This window comes from Corvus moneduloides, chromosome 13 (assembly GCF_009650955.1).
Source record: "Corvus moneduloides isolate bCorMon1 chromosome 13, bCorMon1.pri, whole genome shotgun sequence".
Taxonomy (NCBI): domain Eukaryota; kingdom Metazoa; phylum Chordata; class Aves; order Passeriformes; family Corvidae; genus Corvus; species Corvus moneduloides.
Window position 1 is genome coordinate 6,162,337 of NC_045488.1, and position 22,052 is coordinate 6,184,388.

At 39.8% G+C, this 22,052-nt stretch overlaps 1 protein-coding gene across 1 annotated transcript in view; it reads right to left on the reverse strand.

Moving 5' to 3' along the window:
- Nucleotides 1–22,052, reverse strand: part of AGBL1 (ATP/GTP binding protein like 1) — a 272,270-nt gene that overhangs the window by 131,911 nt on the left and 118,307 nt on the right. The window contains exon 19 of the mRNA XM_032123269.1: nt 1,939–2,068. Coding sequence (XP_031979160.1) covers nt 1,939–2,068 — 130 coding nt within the window. The remainder of the gene's footprint in view (nt 1–1,938; nt 2,069–22,052) is intronic.

Below are 22,052 nucleotides of genomic sequence, written 5' to 3' on the forward strand. Positions count from 1 at the left end.
CTCACTGGGATATGACTCAAAGACATGCACAATTTTTTAATCTATTTAAAGTTATTTATCAGCACTGATCATCCTAAAGGTAAGGACTGCCTTCTAGCTCAAAAACAACCCTCCCTATGAGTCACAGAACCAAGTACCTTTTAAAATAAAGGAAAAGCTATATATAAAGTGGAAAGCAAGAAAATCTGTTGGAAAACAGAATTTTTTGAAACTTCTTTTTTTTTCCATGTAAAGTCTTTTTTTTTTCCCCTTAATAACATTGTGACAGGACATTAAATGCCAGTTTTGACATGCTTAAGGGTTTTTTCCTCTCAATGAGCACATCCTTGTGGGCCATGCTTGTTTCCAAGCTTGAAATAATGCCTTTGAGAGGCAGCAAACTCTGCTCACAGCCTTCTGGACCATTGGAAGTTCTTTCCTCCTTTAGGGCATCCTGCTCTTCACTAGAGATGAGACTCTCAGCAACGTCCCAGCACATCCAGTCCCTTGGTCCCATTAGGGTTCCCACAGCCAAAAAGGGAAGCAAAAAAACCCCAGCACCTAACAGGATGTTTTTTTGTTAACTAAAGCGTTGAAGTGGGTTTTGGTTTGAAGGGCTGCTAAAGTTCTTTGCTTTTCTCCTTCAAGCAGCTTTTCATCACTTTTTCTTTAAAGTCTTTGCACATCCCTGGGATAAGTTAAACCAAATCAGTTCACAGAAATCATTTGGCTATCAGTGAATTTAGCTCCATGGGATCTTAGAGGTTAAAAGAAAACCCAACAAAACAAACAAACCTCCCCCCCACCCCAAGCTCTCTTCTGAAGGAGGGAAAAGGCATTTTTGATAATGTATAAACTAAAATCAATGCACTCTTCAAAGGCAAAGGAAAATCAGTTTATGAAGTCTGACATGCAGTCTGTGAGTGAGGGAGATGGTAGAATCAACAGTCTCCCTTCACTCAACAATGATGAAAACTTGTACTGAGTATTCAACTTTGTGCACCTGAATATGACAAGGAGGGTCGTGTACTAAAAGAGACCAGACAGCAAATTACAAGGTAGAACAAGACTCATCCTACACTGCTCTGAACCAAAGGAAAATGTTGGTGACTCAATTTGCAACTCTGAGATGAGTTTCCACAATATTCCTCAGCCTACAGAGACAAATTTCAGGGCTGTCAGCTTAGACAAAAACCAAATTACTGCAAGAATTCTCCTAGAGAAGCTCACAGACATTTTCACCCTGTTTGGGGCTTTTCTCACCAAACCCAGAGGGACTCTGGTGCACTTGGACATTTCCTGCCTGCTGTAGCTATCCCCAACAAACCTGCCAGTCCGTGTATCCACACCTGTTTGCCACCATGTGAAGCTCCTTGTGGTTTTCCTCCTGAGGTCTCAGAACTATCTTTTCCTCCTGCTGGGTAACTAAGCAGATGGGATGGATCCCAGCCCTGTCCCAGTTGCAGCTTTGAGACGAGACCCACCTCATGAATTTATGGTAGCCCCAAAACCCAGTCCTTTTCTTCCCATCACCAAAGCAGCATGGAAGTTCACACCCTTTAAGGGCTGCTTCCTCTGTTTTTGTGATTGCATGGGCTTCAGCATAGCCCATTTAGACTACAACTTTCTGGAATTTCTCCTAACGCTTCCATGAAGATAGCAATAACCTACTCATAATATTTAGCTTAGTTGGAGTGCTTTGAGGATATAAAGAGCTTTAAGGAATTCATTTTCTCATCTTTATTCCTGGTATACAGGGATTCTGAAATTTGGAGTTGCTGGTTAGAAGATTCAAGAGGTAATAAATATTCAAGGCTTTCAAAACAATTCCATAAGATGAAAGCATAACAGCACGTGATGCTCCCAAATCACTCCAGCTCCGAAACAAGACTGTTCACACAAGTACAATAATCAATCCACTCACAGAATCCCACAAAAAAAAACCTGGAAGAGACTCACCAGAGGAGCCCGGCCGATGCTGCACAGGTAATAGAGGAGACCTTTGGTGTGGTAAATTGTTGGATGCAGCTGGGAACTGGGTGTCAGCCACTGCCTGTTGAGATCATCCCCACTCAGCGAACAACGGTGGCTGAAATCAGAAAGCAACACATCACAAACTGCCAAAACAACAGCTGATTCCAAAGTGTTTCCAATCCTGGCAAGCCCTGGCACAAGGACGGGGAATGTCCATAGAACACAGATATAATGGTTTTATTATAACTCTGAGCTGGAATTAACCAATAATCCCTATTATATTTCACAGGTGATTATAGTATAAGAATTTTACAATTTCCTTTCCTTCTAAGGTTCACATAATTGCAGTCCTGCGCATAAGTGTAGGTTTTCATTTAGCTAAGGAGGCACAAATCAAAAGACCATGTAGAAAAAGAGTCTTCAGAAATGTTCTAAATTCTGTGCTATGAATTCTCAAAACCCCCAGAGCAAACAAGCATGTACAACTTCTACTCATTCTAATTGAAGACAGGCACTCAAACCTCATTGACCAGTCTGAAATATGAATGTACTTAAATGAGATGAGCTGGGTGTCTCATTTAAGCTTCTCTACTCACTGGAAATGTCTCTATCTAAAGCCCATCACAGAAATCATGGTGCCTGCTAGAGCATTATGTAGAACAATTACCCAGCTTCACTGCAAAGGCTGGATAAAAAGCTAAGTGAGGATCCCAGATTTGCACTGAGGAAACGTTTCTCTTAGTTAGTTACAACATATTCTCTTACTGACTCAGTGATCAGTGGAAGATTGTGCAGGATATTTGACCATGTGGAGCAGTACAGCACTGTGCAATTTTGAAAAATTCAACTAATCTCCCTTGTTAGTGACTATGTAGATCAGAGCCTTACACTCTTCAAAGGATTTGCTGTAATTTGGTTGATAATTTTCAAATCACGGTGTGGTGATAAAATTCAGGAATCAACCCTCCAGCGTATGAGATATTGTGGTAGGTCTTCATCATCTCCAAATTATCCACTAGAATGCTTCTGGTGGCACTGTAAACTTGGGATGCTTCTTCTTCAAAAAAAAAATTAGAACATCCTAAATGTTGGATGAATTTCTAGCTGTGGAGCTGCATCCAGCTTCGCTGCACCAACCTCCTAGAGCAAATTAAAATATAAATGTACTCATAGAGATGGGTTCTGCCTTTGTATTGACAGAGGTTAGGGTGTGCTGCACGTGGAATCTTGAGCATTATCAATGCCTTGCCTAATGCTTGAAAAAAAAGGGTCAAAAAGGAGGAATGCTTTTTTTTTTTTTTTTTTAAAGAGGTGGGAATAATGGAGAACTGGTTAAAAATGGAAGACAAAGAAATAATAAGATTCACTAAGAATTTTTTATACATCTTTAATGCAGAAAAGCAGTGTCTTTAATGGCATCTTGGGGTTTCTGGCAACACCACAAGATCCATTCCAAGTTTACTCTAGTTTCAGTTATCTGAATTCCCTTATTTCCTCATAATCCATAGTTCCCATGTTACTCATTCAGCAAATCAGAAAACACTAGCAATAGCTAACATTTGGGAAGTCAACAAATGCTGCTGGGCGGCTTCTGCCAAAAATTCTGCACGAAAACATGACAGTTTCTGTTGTGTTTCTTAAGGGCTCTTCAGATAAAGTTACCTTTAGGCTCACCTCCCCTGATCTTCAGGACAACAGCTGCTCAACTGAGATGAGCAGCTGTATTTCTGCCAAGAATTTGTGTGCTTACACAGTTTGCCTTCGATAGGTACAATACCACAGAGAAAGTCACTGAATTGCCTAAAGAAACTCATCTTTATCTAATATGACCAGCAAAAAAAATAAAACCCAAACGCTTCCTTGAATAAGACTGTGATATCTTCCTCCATCACAACTGTACCAGGGAGCAAAACTAATTGAAAATAACAACAGAATTTTCATTCTGAAGGAAAGAATGATAGCTGTCCTTGAATTCCCATGCTTTAATTTGCTATCGAGAAGAAAAACCAGAAGGGAGTCTTGTTGTTTCAGACCCACAGAAATAGTTTTCAACAATGCCATAGGTCACCCCACAAACAGACTATTCCCCCCTTTCCTGTGGGAATCTGTATTAGTTTATGCCTACTCAAACCATCCACACTCCCCTCTGCTAAAATGCCTTAGTACACACCAGAAGAGTCCAGCATAAAGGGGAGTAGAAATAACAGCTGAAAATTGTTTCTAAAAGGACTCAGTGAATACAGAGACTAACATTAAACCACTACCAAATGCAATTTTTATTTTTCAGGCTAAACTAAAAGCTTATAAAAATGTTCATTATCTCTTCAGTAATTATAAAGAAATCCCACGATCTGTCACATGAGAAAAACTCCTAATCAGGTCCATAATACAATTTACCAATTCTGTTGCTCTGACATAAACTGTGATTTTTTTCAGAGGTGACTATGACAAGACAATCCCCAGCTCTGCAGTCCACAGGTGCTGCTGTGCTTAGCAAGTTTAAAAAGTGCAATCCAACTCTAAAACAGTAATTTGAAAGTTCTTAAGAACTGTATGGAAAGAAGGTAACATCTCTGCATAAAAGCAAGAGCTAGGGGACAAAATTCAGCTTTGTCCCTTCAAAGATTAACATCTCTGCTCATTTAAACCTTTAAATATTAGCTCTCAGCTTGGCTGTATGCACAGCTCTTATGGAGATGCAGAATTTAAATTTAGTTACAAGAGGCTGATTTTTCCCACCCTGCTCTGTCCTTCCTTCATACTGCTAAAATCTGTTTACTTTTGAACATGACTGTTCCCTGCCAGTCCTGTTTCTCCTTATCCCTTCATTTCTTCTCTGTCTTTCCTGATAGTGATGACATGCATAGATAATGGTTTTGCCTGTTATGCTCTGCAGCCAAGGGTGAAGGTAAAATATTAAGCTGATTTCAAGTGCTGATAGCAAATAAAGGGACTGGAGACCTGAGACTGGCTTTGAATGTTTGGCAGGATTTAATGAAATTCACTACACAAATCAAAGGCATTTCTTACAACACATTTCCAAGCTATTATATTTCCTTTAAATGCTTTACATGTCTTTTCTCCTTTGCAGCACTAGCAAGACTACAAAAACAATTTCCAGAAAGAATTCCAATTTAAAAACCCCCACTTCTTTGTCTCTATACAAAGTACCTGTAATTCTGATAATTGTTACGTATCTTCAACCCAAGTGCATTACCCAGAGATATCCAAAATAGTTAAACTGAGTTTCTCTTGTTCACAAATCTCATCTGTTGTAGTCCTGCCCTCTCTACTATTAAACAGCCAGGACATCCTTGTCTTTGAGAACAAAGTAACCTCAGATACGACACAAAACTCTGCACAAGCCATGTGTATGGATGGAGAGATCCTACCCAGTCCTAACCTGAGGCTTTATAAGTTAAATGGAACCTTTCAGTTGACTGCAGTGAGCCTGTGTCCCACAAAGGTACAAAAATGGCAGGGGATGAGAAACACTGGAAAAACAAAACTGAACAGGATTGCATAGTAAAGAGATTGAGGATAAGAATAATACACAAGATATTAGACAAGAAAGAGTGAAATGGAGAGAGAGAAAAGTCACTTTCTAAAGAAAATATGTTGCTGTGCTTGGAAGATAAAATGTTTCCCAGTTGCCTGTCCATAACAGATAAAAGGAAAGACAGGAGCCATCATATTGAATGAATGATGTCAGAACTGATAATAACAGCACCTGGGGCACAGGGAAATATAAAATCTAAAGGGATGTATCATGTTTGATATGTAGACAGGAGAATCACCATTCACTGTGCATCTTAAAAGCAGACAGCAGTGCAGGATGAGAGTATCTGTATAAAAGGCAGCAGGCACAAGTAAACATCAGGATGCCATTGAGCAGCATGAGGCAGCTTCAACCAGACACAGCATGCTGGACTTTATAAATAACAGCAGCCTAGGATGAAAGCTGAAACATTTGTATTAAGGTGTTTTGGTCCTCTCAATCAGAAAACTCAGAGCAACATGAAGGAAAAAAATAAGATGGATAGAAAATCCTTTATTTCTTTTAATTTTAAATTTTTCCAGAGATCAAGACTTGGTGATGTGAGGAAGCAGCAGCAACAGCAAAGCCCTCCTTCATATTTTAATGGAGGGTGTCAGAAATATAACCATTATTTTCTGTCTTTGACTCTGGCCTTGTTCAAGTCCATGTGCTGTAACCATAACGCCTACATTGCATCCTGGTATGACCCTGTGATGCCAATGATTATTCCAGAAATGGAATATCACCAGAATAATGCAAATTTTGGAGGCTTTACAATGAAACAGTTCTCATCAGCACTACTGCAGTCAACAATTCACTGCCTATCCTTCTCTTTCCTTCTGACTGCAACATGAATGCTAAAATGTGTATAACAAAACCAGGCTCAAGAGCAGTTTGCCTTCCCAGCATAACCAAAACAGCTGGGAGTCCAGGAGCTACAATCCCTATTCCACATCTCTTTTCTTCAAGCGTGTATTTCATTCCTAAGTCACAATCATACTCCCCCCTCCTTTCTTATGCATGACCTACTGCAATGTTAATTGTCTTCCAACCTCATTAGCACCACATCTTACTACCAAACCTCTTTTTATCAAGATTAAAGACCACAGTTAGCATTGGAGTGCCAAGGCAAGATGGCACTGTTTAACTAGATGATAACAAACAAGGCCAAAAAGTCAGCTTCTCCTAAGACACCCCCATAAAGTACCAAACAATGATGTTTTTTCAATTGCACTGTGAAATGCTGCCTATTCATTTTATCACCAGGCCTTTAAGAGGAAGTTTTTTATTACTTTCTTCTCTTTTTTTTTTAATGGCACCTCACACACACACAGGGCCAGACCCATGTCCTGAGTGACACTTTTGCTACCTGGGTGCCAACCAATTTAAGGGTGCCACTGAAAGGACCAGTCTCATTTCAGCCCATGGCTGCTGCACCACCTTCCCCTCCCAGCACTGACTGATGAATCCATGATGCACAATGCTTCCTCTTGGGCAAATGCTATCCTGAAGTATCACTCTGCCAGTTTTTTCTTGCCTCCCTACAGCTGAGCACTGATACTAATTAGCGTAATGAGCCTTCAGCGTTTCACTCGCTGCATCCGACTGATTTTGTCGCAACGGACAATTCCTTGCTTCCCAAGATAAATGATGCAATCTGTGCTCTTCCTGTTCCGTGCATGTACCATATCTCTATCCTTGCTCAGCTGCCTCTGATAGAAGAGCTCCTTTTCTCTCTGTGGACACGTTTCATTAAGTCACACTTGGTCACAAATCACTTGGAGATGCAGAACGAGATCTGCCTCACCCCAGCTAATGCTGCCAATGTCATAATCAAATAAGACAAGGAGTTCACCTGATCTGCTGAAAAGGTGAGCAAACAGCATTGTCAAGGAGGAGCCACCCTCCCTCCCCGTTCCACACCAAAGGATGCCCAGCTCATTTCTATTTCTTCTATCTGTAGTAGCAGTAATCGTTAAATACCAGATTGTTCATTCACCTGCAGCTGCCCACACTTGGCACTGTCTACGAGAAAAATTCAAGTAACAAAAGTTTTGAGGTATTTTATGAAGGAGCAAATAAAAATTGGGTCCTTGCCCATGACATGGGGTCATTTCAAGAGTCTCTTCTGAGGATCTTCAAATACTCAATATATCATTCATTTAAAAAAGCCTTAGAACAACATTCTTAGCCACTGGTTTTGGGTGGAAATGTCAATTTTCAGTTGTATCGACTTTTTGCAGAAAATGTTAACTTTTCCTCATCAACCCAACACCTGCTCCCTTCAAAACTGAATTTTTTTTGTCAAAACCTCAAATTGTACTATCCAAAACACCTGAACTGGTTAAGAGAGATGTCTCAGAAAACACGAATTTGAGGTTTCTCAGGCACCTCTCTTTCAGAGCATCTCCTTGAGGGGGGCACATTTTCCCTAAATGCAACACCAAGACTCCGTGGCAGCAACTCAGTGGGATGCAGAAATATAATGCAACATGGGAGTTGTCGTTTGGCTGGAAGAGCCAAACAACTCCCAGACAGCACCGTGATGACACTTCCAAATGGAAGTACTGTTTTTAAATGGGAAGATTTGGCTCCAGTTTTGATTATGCATTATTCATAGAAAAGCTTAAGCTTTCCATGGGGAGGGGGTGAATAAACAAAAGAATCCTGAAAAACATTTTCCCAAACAGCCCCACTTACATCCTCCTACAAGAGATGCAAGCAAATCCTAATTTTGCAGGCAGGGATATCGAGAAGTGAAGCCACTCGTGCAACAAAGCAGTAAATCAATGAAAAACTAGGAATAGAACCTGACAGCTGATGAAAGCATATCACATTAACTAAAACTTTACTTTTAAATTTATGTCCTTTAGCCTGTTTCAAATTCCTGTATCCTGACTTTCTTATTTTAAATGTGGCTTGTATCCATAGAGCTGAAGAGGATTCTTAACTGACTTAAGCTAATTGCTCACATATGGGTTGCATTGAATTAACTGAGTAGATTTAAAAATCTGTTAGTTAAATCAGTGCAATCTCTGCATATAAACAAGCACTAAGAATTGCAATTTGCAGATGATTGTTCTAAAACTTAAAGCAAAACAAACAATGCAGAAGGACAAAGCTTGGCATCATAGAATAAGTGATAATCACAAGCAAGGGTTTTGTGAAGGACCAGAAAAAAAAAAAAAAAAGAATATATTCCACTGACTTCAGATCTCCAACAGTTTTTTCTAGAACCCATCCTTAGCCAGGTAGTCCAGGAGGTAGCACCCTGGCACCTGCACAGCTTTGTGTGGCAATCAGGCTTGTTTCAGCCAGCTGACACCTCATAACAAAGCAGGACAGTGACCTCAGCTGGCAAGGAAGAAAGAAAAAAAGAAAAAATAGAAAGAAGCCAAGAAGACCTCAGAGAGATGAAGGTGAGGGAGACTGAAGCCACTCCTCCTCATCTTAGGTGCAATATGTACCGTTCTCCATCACCTCAGCCATCTTCAATAAAAACAGGCAGCAGGGATAAGTCTCTGCAAGGCACACCTGCATGACAATGAGGTGCTGGTGTTCCAAAATAAGATGCTTTTGAGCACATATATTTTTGGCCCTGTAGGAGGCTGAAAGGTTGTTCTGCCAAACTTGTGTTGATTTCTGAAGAGAGGTTAATAATAAACTTTACAAAAAAAATATTTAAAACACGGCTGGTCTAGATTAGGCAGTGTTGGTTGTCCCCTGTAATGCTAAGTAGGCTCACATATTAATCCTTCAGTATTAAACCCCATTGGTCAAAAATGATGTTGTTTTTCTTCTCTAAGAAAGATTTAGCACAGGATGGGTTCACTGTGTGACCAAGTCGTTCATTTCAGTGTAGGAGCACAAAAAGGGACCTCAATGCACAAGAGGCTGCTGTGATTTATGGTGGAATTGGCCACAGGCTGACATAATTCCTCCATTAGTAAATTATAGATCTGAAAAAGCAGAATTAACTGAAATATGCTGATTTTTAGCTTACAAAATAACACAAACCCAAGTGCAAAGCTTGCTAACTCTTTCTTTTGCAAGGCAGTAGTGGGCTGGCTAAGGAAGATAACACTGGATTGTGTTTCTGGCTCATCCTAGAAGGATTTCCTCTTTTTCTCCCATCCTCACTGGACCTTTTTCCCCAGTTGTTGTAAACTCAATATGATTATGAAGACATTACAGCTATATCTTCACCAGCATCAGAAATTCCCACTATAGGGGGCTGTAGCTTTATGGGACTTCACCTCTACTAACCTCACAGGCTACTTGCACAGCAAATATCATCTCTCTGCAATGTAGTAATATTTCCTCACAGGTTACTCCACAATGAGACATATGAATCCAGGCTTTTTATATTTTTCCTTCGTGACATGGGATTTCTAACTCTGCCTGTGAATCCCACTGAGGACCCAGGAGTTCCTATAAAAACACTGTTTGCTTTCTTTGCAATAAATGTTCCCCTCCGTGCAGATGAACAATATTTATGGATCAGACCCATTTGCAATCCAGCTTCCATTTGAAAGCAGACAAGCTGGAAATAGATGATCTTTAAAGGTCCCTTCCAACCCAAGCCATTCTATGAAAACAGGAAAAAAACCCCAAAACAACCAACAACATATACCACACCGAAAAAATCAACCTCCCCAAAAAGCTGATGAAAACACCTCCTTTTATTTTTCTGTTATACATTCCACTTGCCTTTGGAAGGATGTGGTTATTTTCCATTTTACCAGACCTTGAATTCTTTCTTTGCCAGCACACAGTATCTTCCTTGTTGATGTTCTACTCTCACATAATACTGCTCTCCAGTGTTGTGAACTCTTGGCTAACCCTGTGCCTGATTCCCTCACGTATTACTGGAAACCACTAAGGCTTTGAGAGACTTGAGCAGAGAGCTAAAAATACCATCACTACCATAACTGAACACTACTTCTTGCAATAGGTAGAAAGTGATGCATAGCAAGTGCTTTAATAAGTCCTTGCAGTTACTGAAAAAAATTTAAACAATAGTAATAATAATAAAAAAATATAAACAAAAAACAAATACTCTGTTGTGGACCTTCCTGCTCAAAAATGTGTCTACCATCTCTCCTTCTACAGCCTTTCTGTAAATGTCTCAGGAAAAGAGGAGCAGAGGAAGGATTGATTTCCTCCAGTGCCCAGGTAAAGGAAATAATGTGTTTTAGGAATGCCAGACAAATGATGGATTCGAATTGTCCCTGCATGAAATCTGGCAGCTACCAAGGCCACACCTCCAGCCTGCAAACAACAAAGTGTTACCAATAAAGAATCCATTCACCAGGGTGGGCTTGCAAGCAATAATTATTGAATTATTGAATGATAATGACGAGGAGACACAAAGAGATAACAGCTCAGCATCTGGAATTCTCTGCAAAACAAATTCAGCCCTCTGCTAGCATCGGTCTAATCCTTCAGTGCATCCTCAAACATCAGGCAACAGCCACTGCAGAGTGCTGGAAGGGCATGTGAGAGACTGAGCTGCAGTGACCAGAGCTGTCCCAGAGAAGAAAAGCAGTTCAGGGTTAGGTGTGTAGATGCACTAAACTCGCCTTTATTTGTTTACTTTCCCCCATGCACATGCACTGCGAGCCTTCAAACCTCAGCTGAATCCTAATTCTGATACTAAAAAAACCACAACAAATTGCACTTACATAACTGCTCATCCAAGCATGGTGTCTCTGGGCACTTCAAAACAGTAAAGTTAAACGAAGCATTCAATACACACTTATTAAAATAAAGTATCCACTAGAGAAACCTGATGGGCTTGCAGAGCACTGCAAAACAGTCAGGGAAAAAAAAATTAAAATATACACATATTACAAGCAGTAGCAGACAGAATTCCTGTCAGAGGAAAAAGAAAAAAAAACAAACAAATTTTCCAGAAAGCTTCACAAACCCTAGCAAGACTTGGACAAAGTTTTAAGAGAGCTCATTTAAGTGCTAAGTAAAGCTGGCACTGAGAATTCAGGATGCACAGAAAGATTTAAAATTCCTAAGAGGTGCTATCACAATCTCAGGGGAGCTGAGAGACTTGCAATGGGTACCTTGCTGAACATATTAACAGTCCAAGTCTTGCAGGAAGTTTCCAGTGAAGAAAAACTAGGGCACTAGATGGGAACAAATGCATGGAAGTGGTTCATATATACTCATGTGAGCAAAAAATCTAAGCTGCTTTTGCATAGCAATTGACAAATTTTAATTGGGGACTAGTACGATCAAAAAATTCCCTCTTGAAACAGATTTGTAAAGTGAAGTTACTTGAATACTGAAATAAATGACCTGATTTTTCAAAATATGGAGCTATTCATCATAGCCTATTGAAGTTCAATAGAGTTGCAAGCACTCAGCATCTTCCAAAGTCAGGAAATTCTTAACTAGCTTCCTGAAAAAAAAAAAAAAATGGATTGGGTCAACTAATTTATGGTACTTAGCATTCATTTTTAAATCTCTCCTTAGTATGAATCAGGAAGCTTGAAGCCTCAGAAGATATCAGCAGTATTCCAGAATGGAGGATACAGTGCTTTATCCAAATATTTTGGGCTTTTTCCCCTTAGCTCTTCCCTGCCAACCCCTCCACACACTCATTTTTAATGCAACATACTAGAAGAATCATCTTTTAAAGGGGTACAAATTGTGTATAATGTTTATATTGAATGTATGGGGACTGACGGATAATCATGACAACAGCCATGAAGAAAATTGGTGATCAGCCTCTCATTTTGGTAGAAAAATGTTTAAAAATCTTTCAGATAAGTGGCACTGCCCCTTTTCAGTGAGTTAAGAATATCAGGTCCTGATCAAAAATTGAAATATTTCATTGGAAAGCAAATGACAAAGTACCAGGCTGACAGAGCCCCTTATTTAGACAAGGAGAAAAGGAAAAGAGAAGAGAGCTGTAATGCAACCTCTATATCACTTACTATAAGACAGAGAGAAGGGCAATCTACAGCTATAGCTCTCTCTCTTAGAAGACCCGTGGATAAAAATTGACACAGTGTCACTAAAAGCAATTTATATCTCCTGGCTGATGCAACTCAGAACAGCCAAATGCACTCAGCAACCAAAGAACAGTCCCATGCTGTTTATAGAAATCAGCAAACGAGGGCTACAGTTTTTGTCTGCCTATAAGAACACTCATTTTAATCTCCTTATAGAGAAAAATATTTTGCATATCTATGTAGAAGAGCTGAACACATTTTACCTGTTAATACACATTTAGGCTCAACAAGTGGATGACAGCACTGCTGTACTGCACTTACAGAGCAGCACAACATTTGCCTCTAAGGAGAAACAGTGCTAAGATCCAGCCTGGAACCAAGAGGTTTTCAAAACTCTTTGCCAAAAAAGACAATATTCTGTCACTGCTAGGAAACTTCAGGATATTGTTTTCCATGCAGATGTAACTATAGTGTCTCTCTCAGTAGACTCACATTAAAAAAACAGAGGAATAAAATATTCTCAATTTCAAGATGGTGCTTGCTTAATAAAATTTCCTCAATTTCAAGCGTGGTGCTTGCTTAAAATACCAACAAAAGGCTAACAAAGTCTCTAGAATAATTCTGATTATACCCAATAGTGTTTTTCTTTTTTTAATTTCTTCAGGATTCCTTGTTCTTTGAGCTAATTCTACCACTCAGAACCAAAAGAGAATAAAGACTCAGCTGCATAGCATTTAGTCAATACAGATAAGCTCACAGAAATATCCCCTACAAAAATCAATGTGCATATTCAAGCAGGCCATTCTGATCAGGTGGAATAAAGGTTGTACAAGGTTGCCAATTATTTTGGCTTCTCTTGTATTTTTAGAATATTTATAAGCAAGGGAAGTCACTTGCTGCCTACAAGATAGGATCTAGCTAAAATTTTGACCACTGTTCTGCCCTTCTTGATCAGCTTCTTTCCAATAACACTGTGTAATTAATAATGCTATATAGTGCTGTATGATGCTCAATAGCTGTAATTTTTGTTTAGGTATAACAATGTTTATAACCAGAGAAAAATATAAATAGTTTTCCAAAAAGTTGATTTTTCTGAGCAGCTGGCGAGCTTGATCACAAAAATTTGCTAGTGAGGGAAAAAAGTACACCAAACCAGTCATATTTTTTGCCATTTTTGACTGCCCAACATAAAAATCGACCCTCTTTAAAAAAATTAAGCATCCCTAATCCTCCCTCAGAGTGCAGTGAATGTACTTTGAGTGTGAAATCTCCATTTCAATAGGACCATCTCTTTTCAGACTAACACTGGAACATTTCAAACAATTATATAATCATTAAATTAAGCCCAAAAAGCTTCTTTAAGGTATTCCTGCCATCACTGTATAGATGGGTAAAGTAACTACAAAACAGTTTAATGACTTGCCTGAGATTGCACAGTAAACATTTGACAAAAATGGAAAAATGATGATTCAAAGAGAGCAAAACATTCATAGGGGTTTTTTTAAGCTGTTCACAGCCTGAAAAGCAATTACTTAGTGGTCCTCAAAGGATGCCATGAAGGATGCTTATCTCTATTCCTGAGCACTGAAAATTACCAGTGACAGACAGCAAAAAAGGGATTGCAACCAGGAAAAGAATAAAAAAAAAAGAAGAATTAGGTCTATAGAGCTCATTTTTCTCCAGCTCACAAGGCAAATTTGTTGGCCTGAAAAGCATGCTCACTGAATTGCAGCTTTGAATGTATTTCTCACGGTGTGACTCCACAGCTGCAAAATCCCAGCTGCAATTAGGGAACTGTAGGGCTGGATCTTATATCATTGCTATACATGCCGGCTCTCCAGCGGTGGCTGTGGCAGGCTGCAGCTGGCCTGCCATCAGCCCCAGCTGCTGTTGAGCAGCAAGGCAGTAACTGCAATTGTGTGTAAACAGTAGTAAAACACTAATTTCACAGGTGTGGAAATGGGCTGAAAGTGCTCAGTGTGGTTTCAGTCCAGCACTTCAGTCAGGTGAATATGAGTTCCTTGGGAGAAGTCACAGAACAGCGTTTTACACCATCAGACAGGGAGGGGTGATGAGGTGAGTGTTAAGTCTTCAAACAAAAACATAACCATTGAATTTCAAAGTAAAATCACTTTAGAGAAAAAAAAAACCCCTCATGATTCCAGTTGTCCAACGATTAAAGATTGGGATGGTGCCCTTTTCTCACATTTGTGAGAGGAGGATTCTCATGTCTTCTGTAGCATGGTTGCTCTCAAAAGAAATGCTGCATCAAATCATTCACAGATGCTAAGGATGAATTAACAGAATGGTGGTTTACATCCAAACCCACAAATTCCTTCCTTCCTCAATATTCAAGCTGACCCTAAATGAACCATTTTGGTGACTCCTTCTGAGTGCAACCTCTAAAGGGTACAAGTAAAGCTCTCATTCAGCAGGTGTAAGTCTAAGATAAATTCACCACTAGAAGACATTACTTATTTAGTGCTTAACATCCACTCAAACACTCATTTATTGTGTAGCTTTATTTGACCTGTGGCATGTGGCTATGCCATCTTTCCCTTCCTGGATCCCCCAGTAAAGCCCATTAAACATTTAGAGAAGAAAAAGGTGCTGAGACTCAAAACAGATCTCATGGGTGACAGCACACCAATACAGCACACATCTCCCCATTGCAGGGTTTCATTTCAAGCTTCCACTGCTGCTCAGGAATTTCACATTTCATTCTTACATAGAGATAACCATCTCTCTACCTCTCCAAGAGTTAAAGCAAGCCTTGAAAGAAAAAAACCAAAACCAACAGTGCCCAAAATGTTGAAAGCTGTCATATCAAAGACGACAAAAAATATTCTACATCCTCTGCAAATACACCTCCTCTCTTTCAGTTTGTTCCAAGTGTAAAGCTCCAGAAGAAGAGGAGCTGCTCTACTATAAACTGTTGTCTAAGTAACATAAAGACATTAACTAGGCCAGGAGGTCTTTTGTAGATAAAGATGAGGGTAGTTGAGGAGCTGCCAGTTCCCTTCCTGCCTCTTACAGGTCTGTCACTTTACCTGCCTAATCAGCCAAGCATTGAGGAAAAGTTCCCCTTGGAAAGGGTTTTCCTGCTCTCACACAGTGCTGGCACACACGGCACAAGATGCATTGCCTACTGCTACAACACTTGGGAAGGAATGCCAAGCCCCTTCATTGTGAGCAGACTGTTTATCACTGACACCAGAAAGCTGCTGGAATGGGAGGACTTCGGCCCAGCACTGCCAAAAGGGGGTGTTTGGCCTGGCAGTGAGAAGATAATAGGATGCCACAGGGCTGTCCTAACTTATGGCTCTGGCACTACTCTTTGGGTAGAGCTCTCTATCTTGAATTGGCAGAAAGACACCAGAGTTCAATCCTTCTCTCCCCAAATGATTCTTCAATCTGTCACAAAGAACAACTAATGGACATTGAAAGGAAATAGGTGATTTTTTTTTTTTTTCCCCCATGTTAGAGACATTCTCCAATATACAGTTTAAATTTCCCCTTTGGAAGAGAAAGGCTACGAGCAGGAATTAACCTAATTTAAAGATCTCTGCTGTTGGCCTACAAAAGGAATAGGATGATTCAGTAGTCAGACTGATTTGCTGTCACCATTTATTCCAAGATCCTTGTTTACTCTAATAAATCCTTATGCTCTTGCCTTACTCCAGAGGACAAATAATCACCAGGTCTTCCTCATCGAACAGGGTCATGAAGATAAATGCCCAAAGCCATTCAGCCTCACAGACGGCAACAGCTTTGGGCTTTCATGGTGTTCCTTCACAGCTACTTCTGCTCATGCTATGGGGTCCTCCAGGGATGATTTGTCATGGTCCACAGCCAGTTGCCTAACAGTTCCTCGCATAATTCAGTGACAGGTTACATCATTGTTTCTCCTGGAGTGCCTCAGGGGGTCTCCTCCTTCTTTCTTTTCCCTTTGCCAACTTCCACTCACATCTACCGTCTCAGCAGGGATGTTATTTGAAGCAATGACAATGTTTTGGAACAGGTTCCAATGTAAATTAGTTTGCATCCATTATGAATTTTGCTATAAACTATACTTACATCCCACAAAAAATCTCCAGGATAGAAAACTTTAAAAGACAGTGGAGGCTCAAAGATCCCAGTGTTTTATTATTGACCTAATCTCTCCCTTAAGAAGCAAAAGTAATCTTGCTGCAGCAGCAGTTTGGGAGATACCACTTGAATAAAATAATAATAGTAATAAACTCAGTCAAATCCCTTTTCTTACAGGTTATTAAATCCTCCTGAAGCAGGGGAAGTGTCAAGAATAAAGCTTAGGACAAATGGCTGGATATATTTTTTACTTTCATATGTGTAAAGTAACTCAAGAGCCTTGAAGGAAAGAATCACTTCCTTGGGTATTCTGATTCAGTGAGCTAAGTTGAAAATTCATTCCAAAACATGTTTCCCATCATTACAAAGGGACATTTGAGTCAGCTATGTTCTCAAAGAATTATTTACATCCACTTCTCAGGATTTCATCAAATGCAAAGTGACTGCACTGATTGAATGGACACAGCTCCTTAATTGCATTCAGAAAAGAGAGCTGCTTGAATTTTATTTATTTACTTACTGATTTATTATTATTATTTAGCTGTCTGCTTCCAGCTGCAAATATGTCTTTGCTGCTCCATTAACCTGATCACATATCTGTGTTTCAAACTCAGCCCAGAATGTCCACACAGGAAATATCTCTGCAACACTTGGGGAAGCCATGCCCTGCATTTTACGGCCAAATCGTGGGTTACATTTTTAATGAACACCTGTCCAGTTTTTCTACACAGTAAATAGATATTCTCCAAGAGATTGTGTGTGTATATCCAACATCAGGTCCTAGCAAGAGTTGCAATGGCAAGGGAGCATCAGTACACATCTTCCTTTTGCTGTTCCCAAAGGAAATGTTTCCTTGCCATCACAACCCTAACACAGTGTTTGCTACTTGTTATATTCCTCTGCCAGCAGATGTTTAAGCCAGATGTTTCACTGCCAGTTCCTGATTGGTTCACAAAGCAAACAGTTTGTTCTTAACAAAAAGGGATTAAAAAAACCAGGAGAAATTTACACAGCACAGTTGGGTTACGCTTCCAGTTACCAGCAGAGCAATAGTGAATTTCCAGTGGGGTGTAGGAAAACAAGATCCAATCATAAGACAGGGTACCTATGTTGACCAGTTTGCCTTTCAAGATAAAGGCTGTAGAAATGCCTCACACAATGTTACTCAGAACGCCATCTAGACATCTATTTACCATTTCCTGAAATGAGAAAATTAATCAAACCACTGTTCTCCTATTTTGTATGAGTAGCCAGCAGAATAGGCATTTCCAGAACACTCACAGGCTCAGATTCCAATGCCAAAGATATCCCTGTTAGAATTCAGGGCATTACGCTACACATTAAAATAAACTCTTTAGAACAAGGTAATAAGAATTCTTATTCCTCCAGCTCCTGGGCTTTAGATTACCTCAGCAAACTCAGAAAGCTTTTCCTTACCATCCCATCATCACTAGAATGGCCTGCTCAGAATTCAGTATTGACACCTGGTGTCCCCTATTTAATCTGATGATGACTACAAATGTCAGGCTTTGTCCTCTTGGACCAGGGTTGCCATGTGACGCCTGTCAATTTTTTACTATGCTTTTTTACCTTCCCTTCAGCTCCTATTACATTGCATGGTGAAGAGGAAAAGATGCTTTCTTTCTGTGGACTATAAACATCTTCATTGCACTTCAAAGTAGCAGGGGGGAAATAATTACAAACGGTGAAAAACACTGCTCAAAACAAACAAAAAGAGGAAAAAAGAGAAGCCTTCCCTTTAGTGGATTGATGCATCGATATATATATTTGACACATGACCTTTCTATACCCAGGTGCACTGCAGATACATCAAGGATCACTCTGAATAAATAAGATGATCTTCCTCCCTAGTGTACCACTAGCAAGTCTGACACAATATTTTTTTAAAAATCCAGGAATTATGTACAATACTCATTTCTGTTCCCTACTAGACATTTATCTTTTTTTACCTCTGGGTAGGACAATTTATAAAAGCAACTCCTTTCCCAAATCCCTACTGGAAGCAACAGGAATATTATGTTACAATCAGCTCCACACAGACAAATGTTTTATTCATATCACACAACTGAAAAAAAAAAAAAACCAGATACCAGTTAATGTTATCTAAATAAAAACCACAACATGGTTTTTAAATGCCTCCAAATTCTTTTCTTAACCTGCTGAGGTATATTTTACCTATTTGGGATGAGTGGCATCAAATGGAGGCACTGAGAGAAAAACCCCAGAGATGTTTACAGTAAGTCATGGAATGCTAGGACCCTTCTATATATGCTGCACATAAATGGATTATTACTAACACAATTTTTAAAACAAGTGATCAAAGACAACTCCATTTCAGTTAGCCAAAAGAATTTTAAGCAGGAGAAACAGAGAAATCTGCTGCCATTTTCAAGTTTGATGCTGCTGCTCTTCTCTTGTAATTCTTCCCCACAACCACCTTTTCATACTTGTCATTAATATTATAATTACTGAATTGTTAGTCAGAGAATTTACAAGCACCACTTGTTATTTCTTGGAGATTGAGGGAAATTGCCATAGAAATGAAAGCTATGGTTTGGAAGATATAAACACAAGAATATTTTTCCTGGGATTTGAGCTTGTTCCAGATCTGAGGAAGCTTAGGCTACACTAAAGATTTCTGAATGCTATTAATTAGACCATATAACACTCTCTCTTATTTAATATAAAACATTCTACATAAGTAATAGGGGGAAATACTGTAATAGCACAGGCCAACAGGGAGCTAAGCTACTCAATGAATTGAAAAGGAAGAATTATTTTACAAATGCAGGAGAACTACTAGGCCAGAGTTTCCCCAGACTGAGGTATATTGGCAGAGCAGCAGAGGGAGGCTAGAAAGGGAAGCAAGACATCATAACCCTCAGAACAGGGTAAACTGAGAACAGCTGACACCAAGAACACATTTTTTCAACAAGTACTACGTCTCTTAAAACACATAGTACCCTAAATAACTCCTGGAATCTCGGATACCAAATTTAGGTAATAATTAGTCTACCTGAGAACAGCTGGAGAAACAAACTTTCCTATGTGCTGTGTGGAACCTGCCCTCTCTAGACTGCAGTATTTTGTGATCATAGAATGGTTTGGGTTGGAAGGGACCTTCAAGTTCACCTTGTTCCACTACGCTGCCATGAGCGGGGACACCTTCCACTACACCAGGCTGGTCCAAGCCCCGTCCAACCTGGCCTTGAACATTTCCAGGGATGGGACACCCACAGTTTCTCTAGGCAGCATGTTCCAGGGCCTCACCACCCTCAAAATAAAGACTTTTTTTTCCTAATATCTAATCTAAACTTACTCTCTTGTAGTTTGAAACCATTCCCTTTTGTTCTGGCACTCCAGGCCCTTGTAAATAGTCTCTTTGTTGTTGGCTCTCTTCAAGTACTGAAAGGCCACAATTAGGTCATCCCAAAGCCTTCCCCTCCCCATTTCTCTTAACCTTTTTTCACAGCAGAGGTGCTCCAACTACTGAACTATTAGTGAACTATCTTCAAACAGCCTCTCTACTACCAGGAAACAACAGCAAACAGAGTTCTCTAAACAGTTCCCACCAGTAATGATAAGCAATGAGCTTGGAGCTTCCAAGGTCCTTGGTCCACATCATGCTAAACAGGAACTTTAAAAACCAGTGGATTACCAAAGCAAAAATAAATAAAAATGAAAAATGGGAGACTGGCAGACAAAAGGCAGAAGGAGAACTGCATGGGGAGAGAGACATTCATAGAGAAAGAAAGGGCAAAAGTGTAAGACAAAGAGACACACATTCTGAACAGAAAAGAAATTAGGATCTAACTCCCTGTGGGGGTAAAGCAAGGAAAAAAAACACCATATGCTGGGATAACAAGGAAAAACAAGTAAAACATTTACATTTCTTTTCACATAACTGAAAAGGTATAAAGCATAAGAAAAACCAGCTTGGTACTCAGGGGGTTTCTCAGTATTGTTTTGTTTACACACAGAGACCCAGGACTTTGCTTAGAGCATCTTCCATTAGCTCTACAGAGCAGAATTACAAATGAGACATCAGATCGTTCTCTGGAAATGATGCTAATATCAGTCTCTGATGGTCAATAAGTTTCTGCTTTGTGGAGGTCTTGGCAGAAAGTTCATGCTGCAAAGCCAAATAGCACTGGGCAAACATTGGATTTGAATCCTGGAAAAAATGCCAAACGCTTTCTTGCATCAAAAATCCAGAAAGATGAGAAAAACAGCACACTCATCATTTGACAATGTTGCTTTTCCTTCCCTGTCTCCTGCAAAGTGACACAGATACTGGAAAGAATCTCATTTTCAGTATACTCCTTGTTACCAAAAATCCTCACTCGATTTATAGACTGTAATTATAAACCAGACAGTGAAACATGAAGAAACTGAAGACAACAGCTGTTCTCCAATCCAGAGCTAAGAATACATTATCAGTCCCAAAAAGCAATTACAGCCTACAGGACCTTTAAACCAGAAAAACCTGAAAGTCAAAGTCGAAGGCCGAGTTTCACTATCCATCCTGAGCTGCCAGTCCATCATTTGTGACTAAGCCATTGACAAATTGCTCCATCAGGCTACAAGATACTGGCATCATTTATCTGTTACTGAGACGCAGTTAAAACATTCAAATATAATAAAGTGACACCTCTACATCATGTTGGAAGGTAAGCAAGAAACAGTTATCAACCAAAATTTGTGCTCCAAGGAGGGACAGCACAAGTGTTTGACACATCATCAAGGATTACTGCCCTATTTAACAAGATTCCTCTGATGACAGGCAATGACAAAAGTCATGGCTAATAGCCTGGGCTATAGATTTTGCAGACCAAAGCAGAATGTGCCACATGGCCTTGCTCCTCTTCTGAAGGCAGTGCACAGGACTCACATTTTTGAAGGTTGTCTGAGTCTAGAGAGAATTCAGAATGAATTCAGAATTCAGAACAGAATTACTCAAAAGGTGTCATAAGTGGAGTAAACATTAACCTTCACAACATCTGAAGAGATATCTTCTTGTCATAGCTGCTCTGGATTTTATTTAACTGTTGTGGGGTTTTTTAAACCTATTTTTGTTTTAAGCATGCACACAAAGCAGAATACTACAGCATTCTACCAGTGCTCACTGTAGTGAGCTAAAGGATCATGGAGAGATACATGGAGGGTATAGAGATGCTTTTCTTCACTCTACTGTTTCTTATGACTCCTTATACTAAATGAAACTGGAATTTAGAATTTCTTCCTGCTTTGCTTGTTCATCTTTTCTCCCAGCTTGACTTTTCTTTTTTAGCCTTACCCTCAGGATTTCTTACCCTTCGCTCTGCCATTCCAAGCACTTCTTTTCTCTGTACTCAGCCGGGTCTCCCTCACTGTGACTTCAGCTGTAGGAGTTAGGAAAATTGGCTGCTTTGATTAGAAATGTGTGAGTGGAAGAGAGATAATAGCCTGGTTCTCTACACCTGATCTCCCAGTGAGAGGTC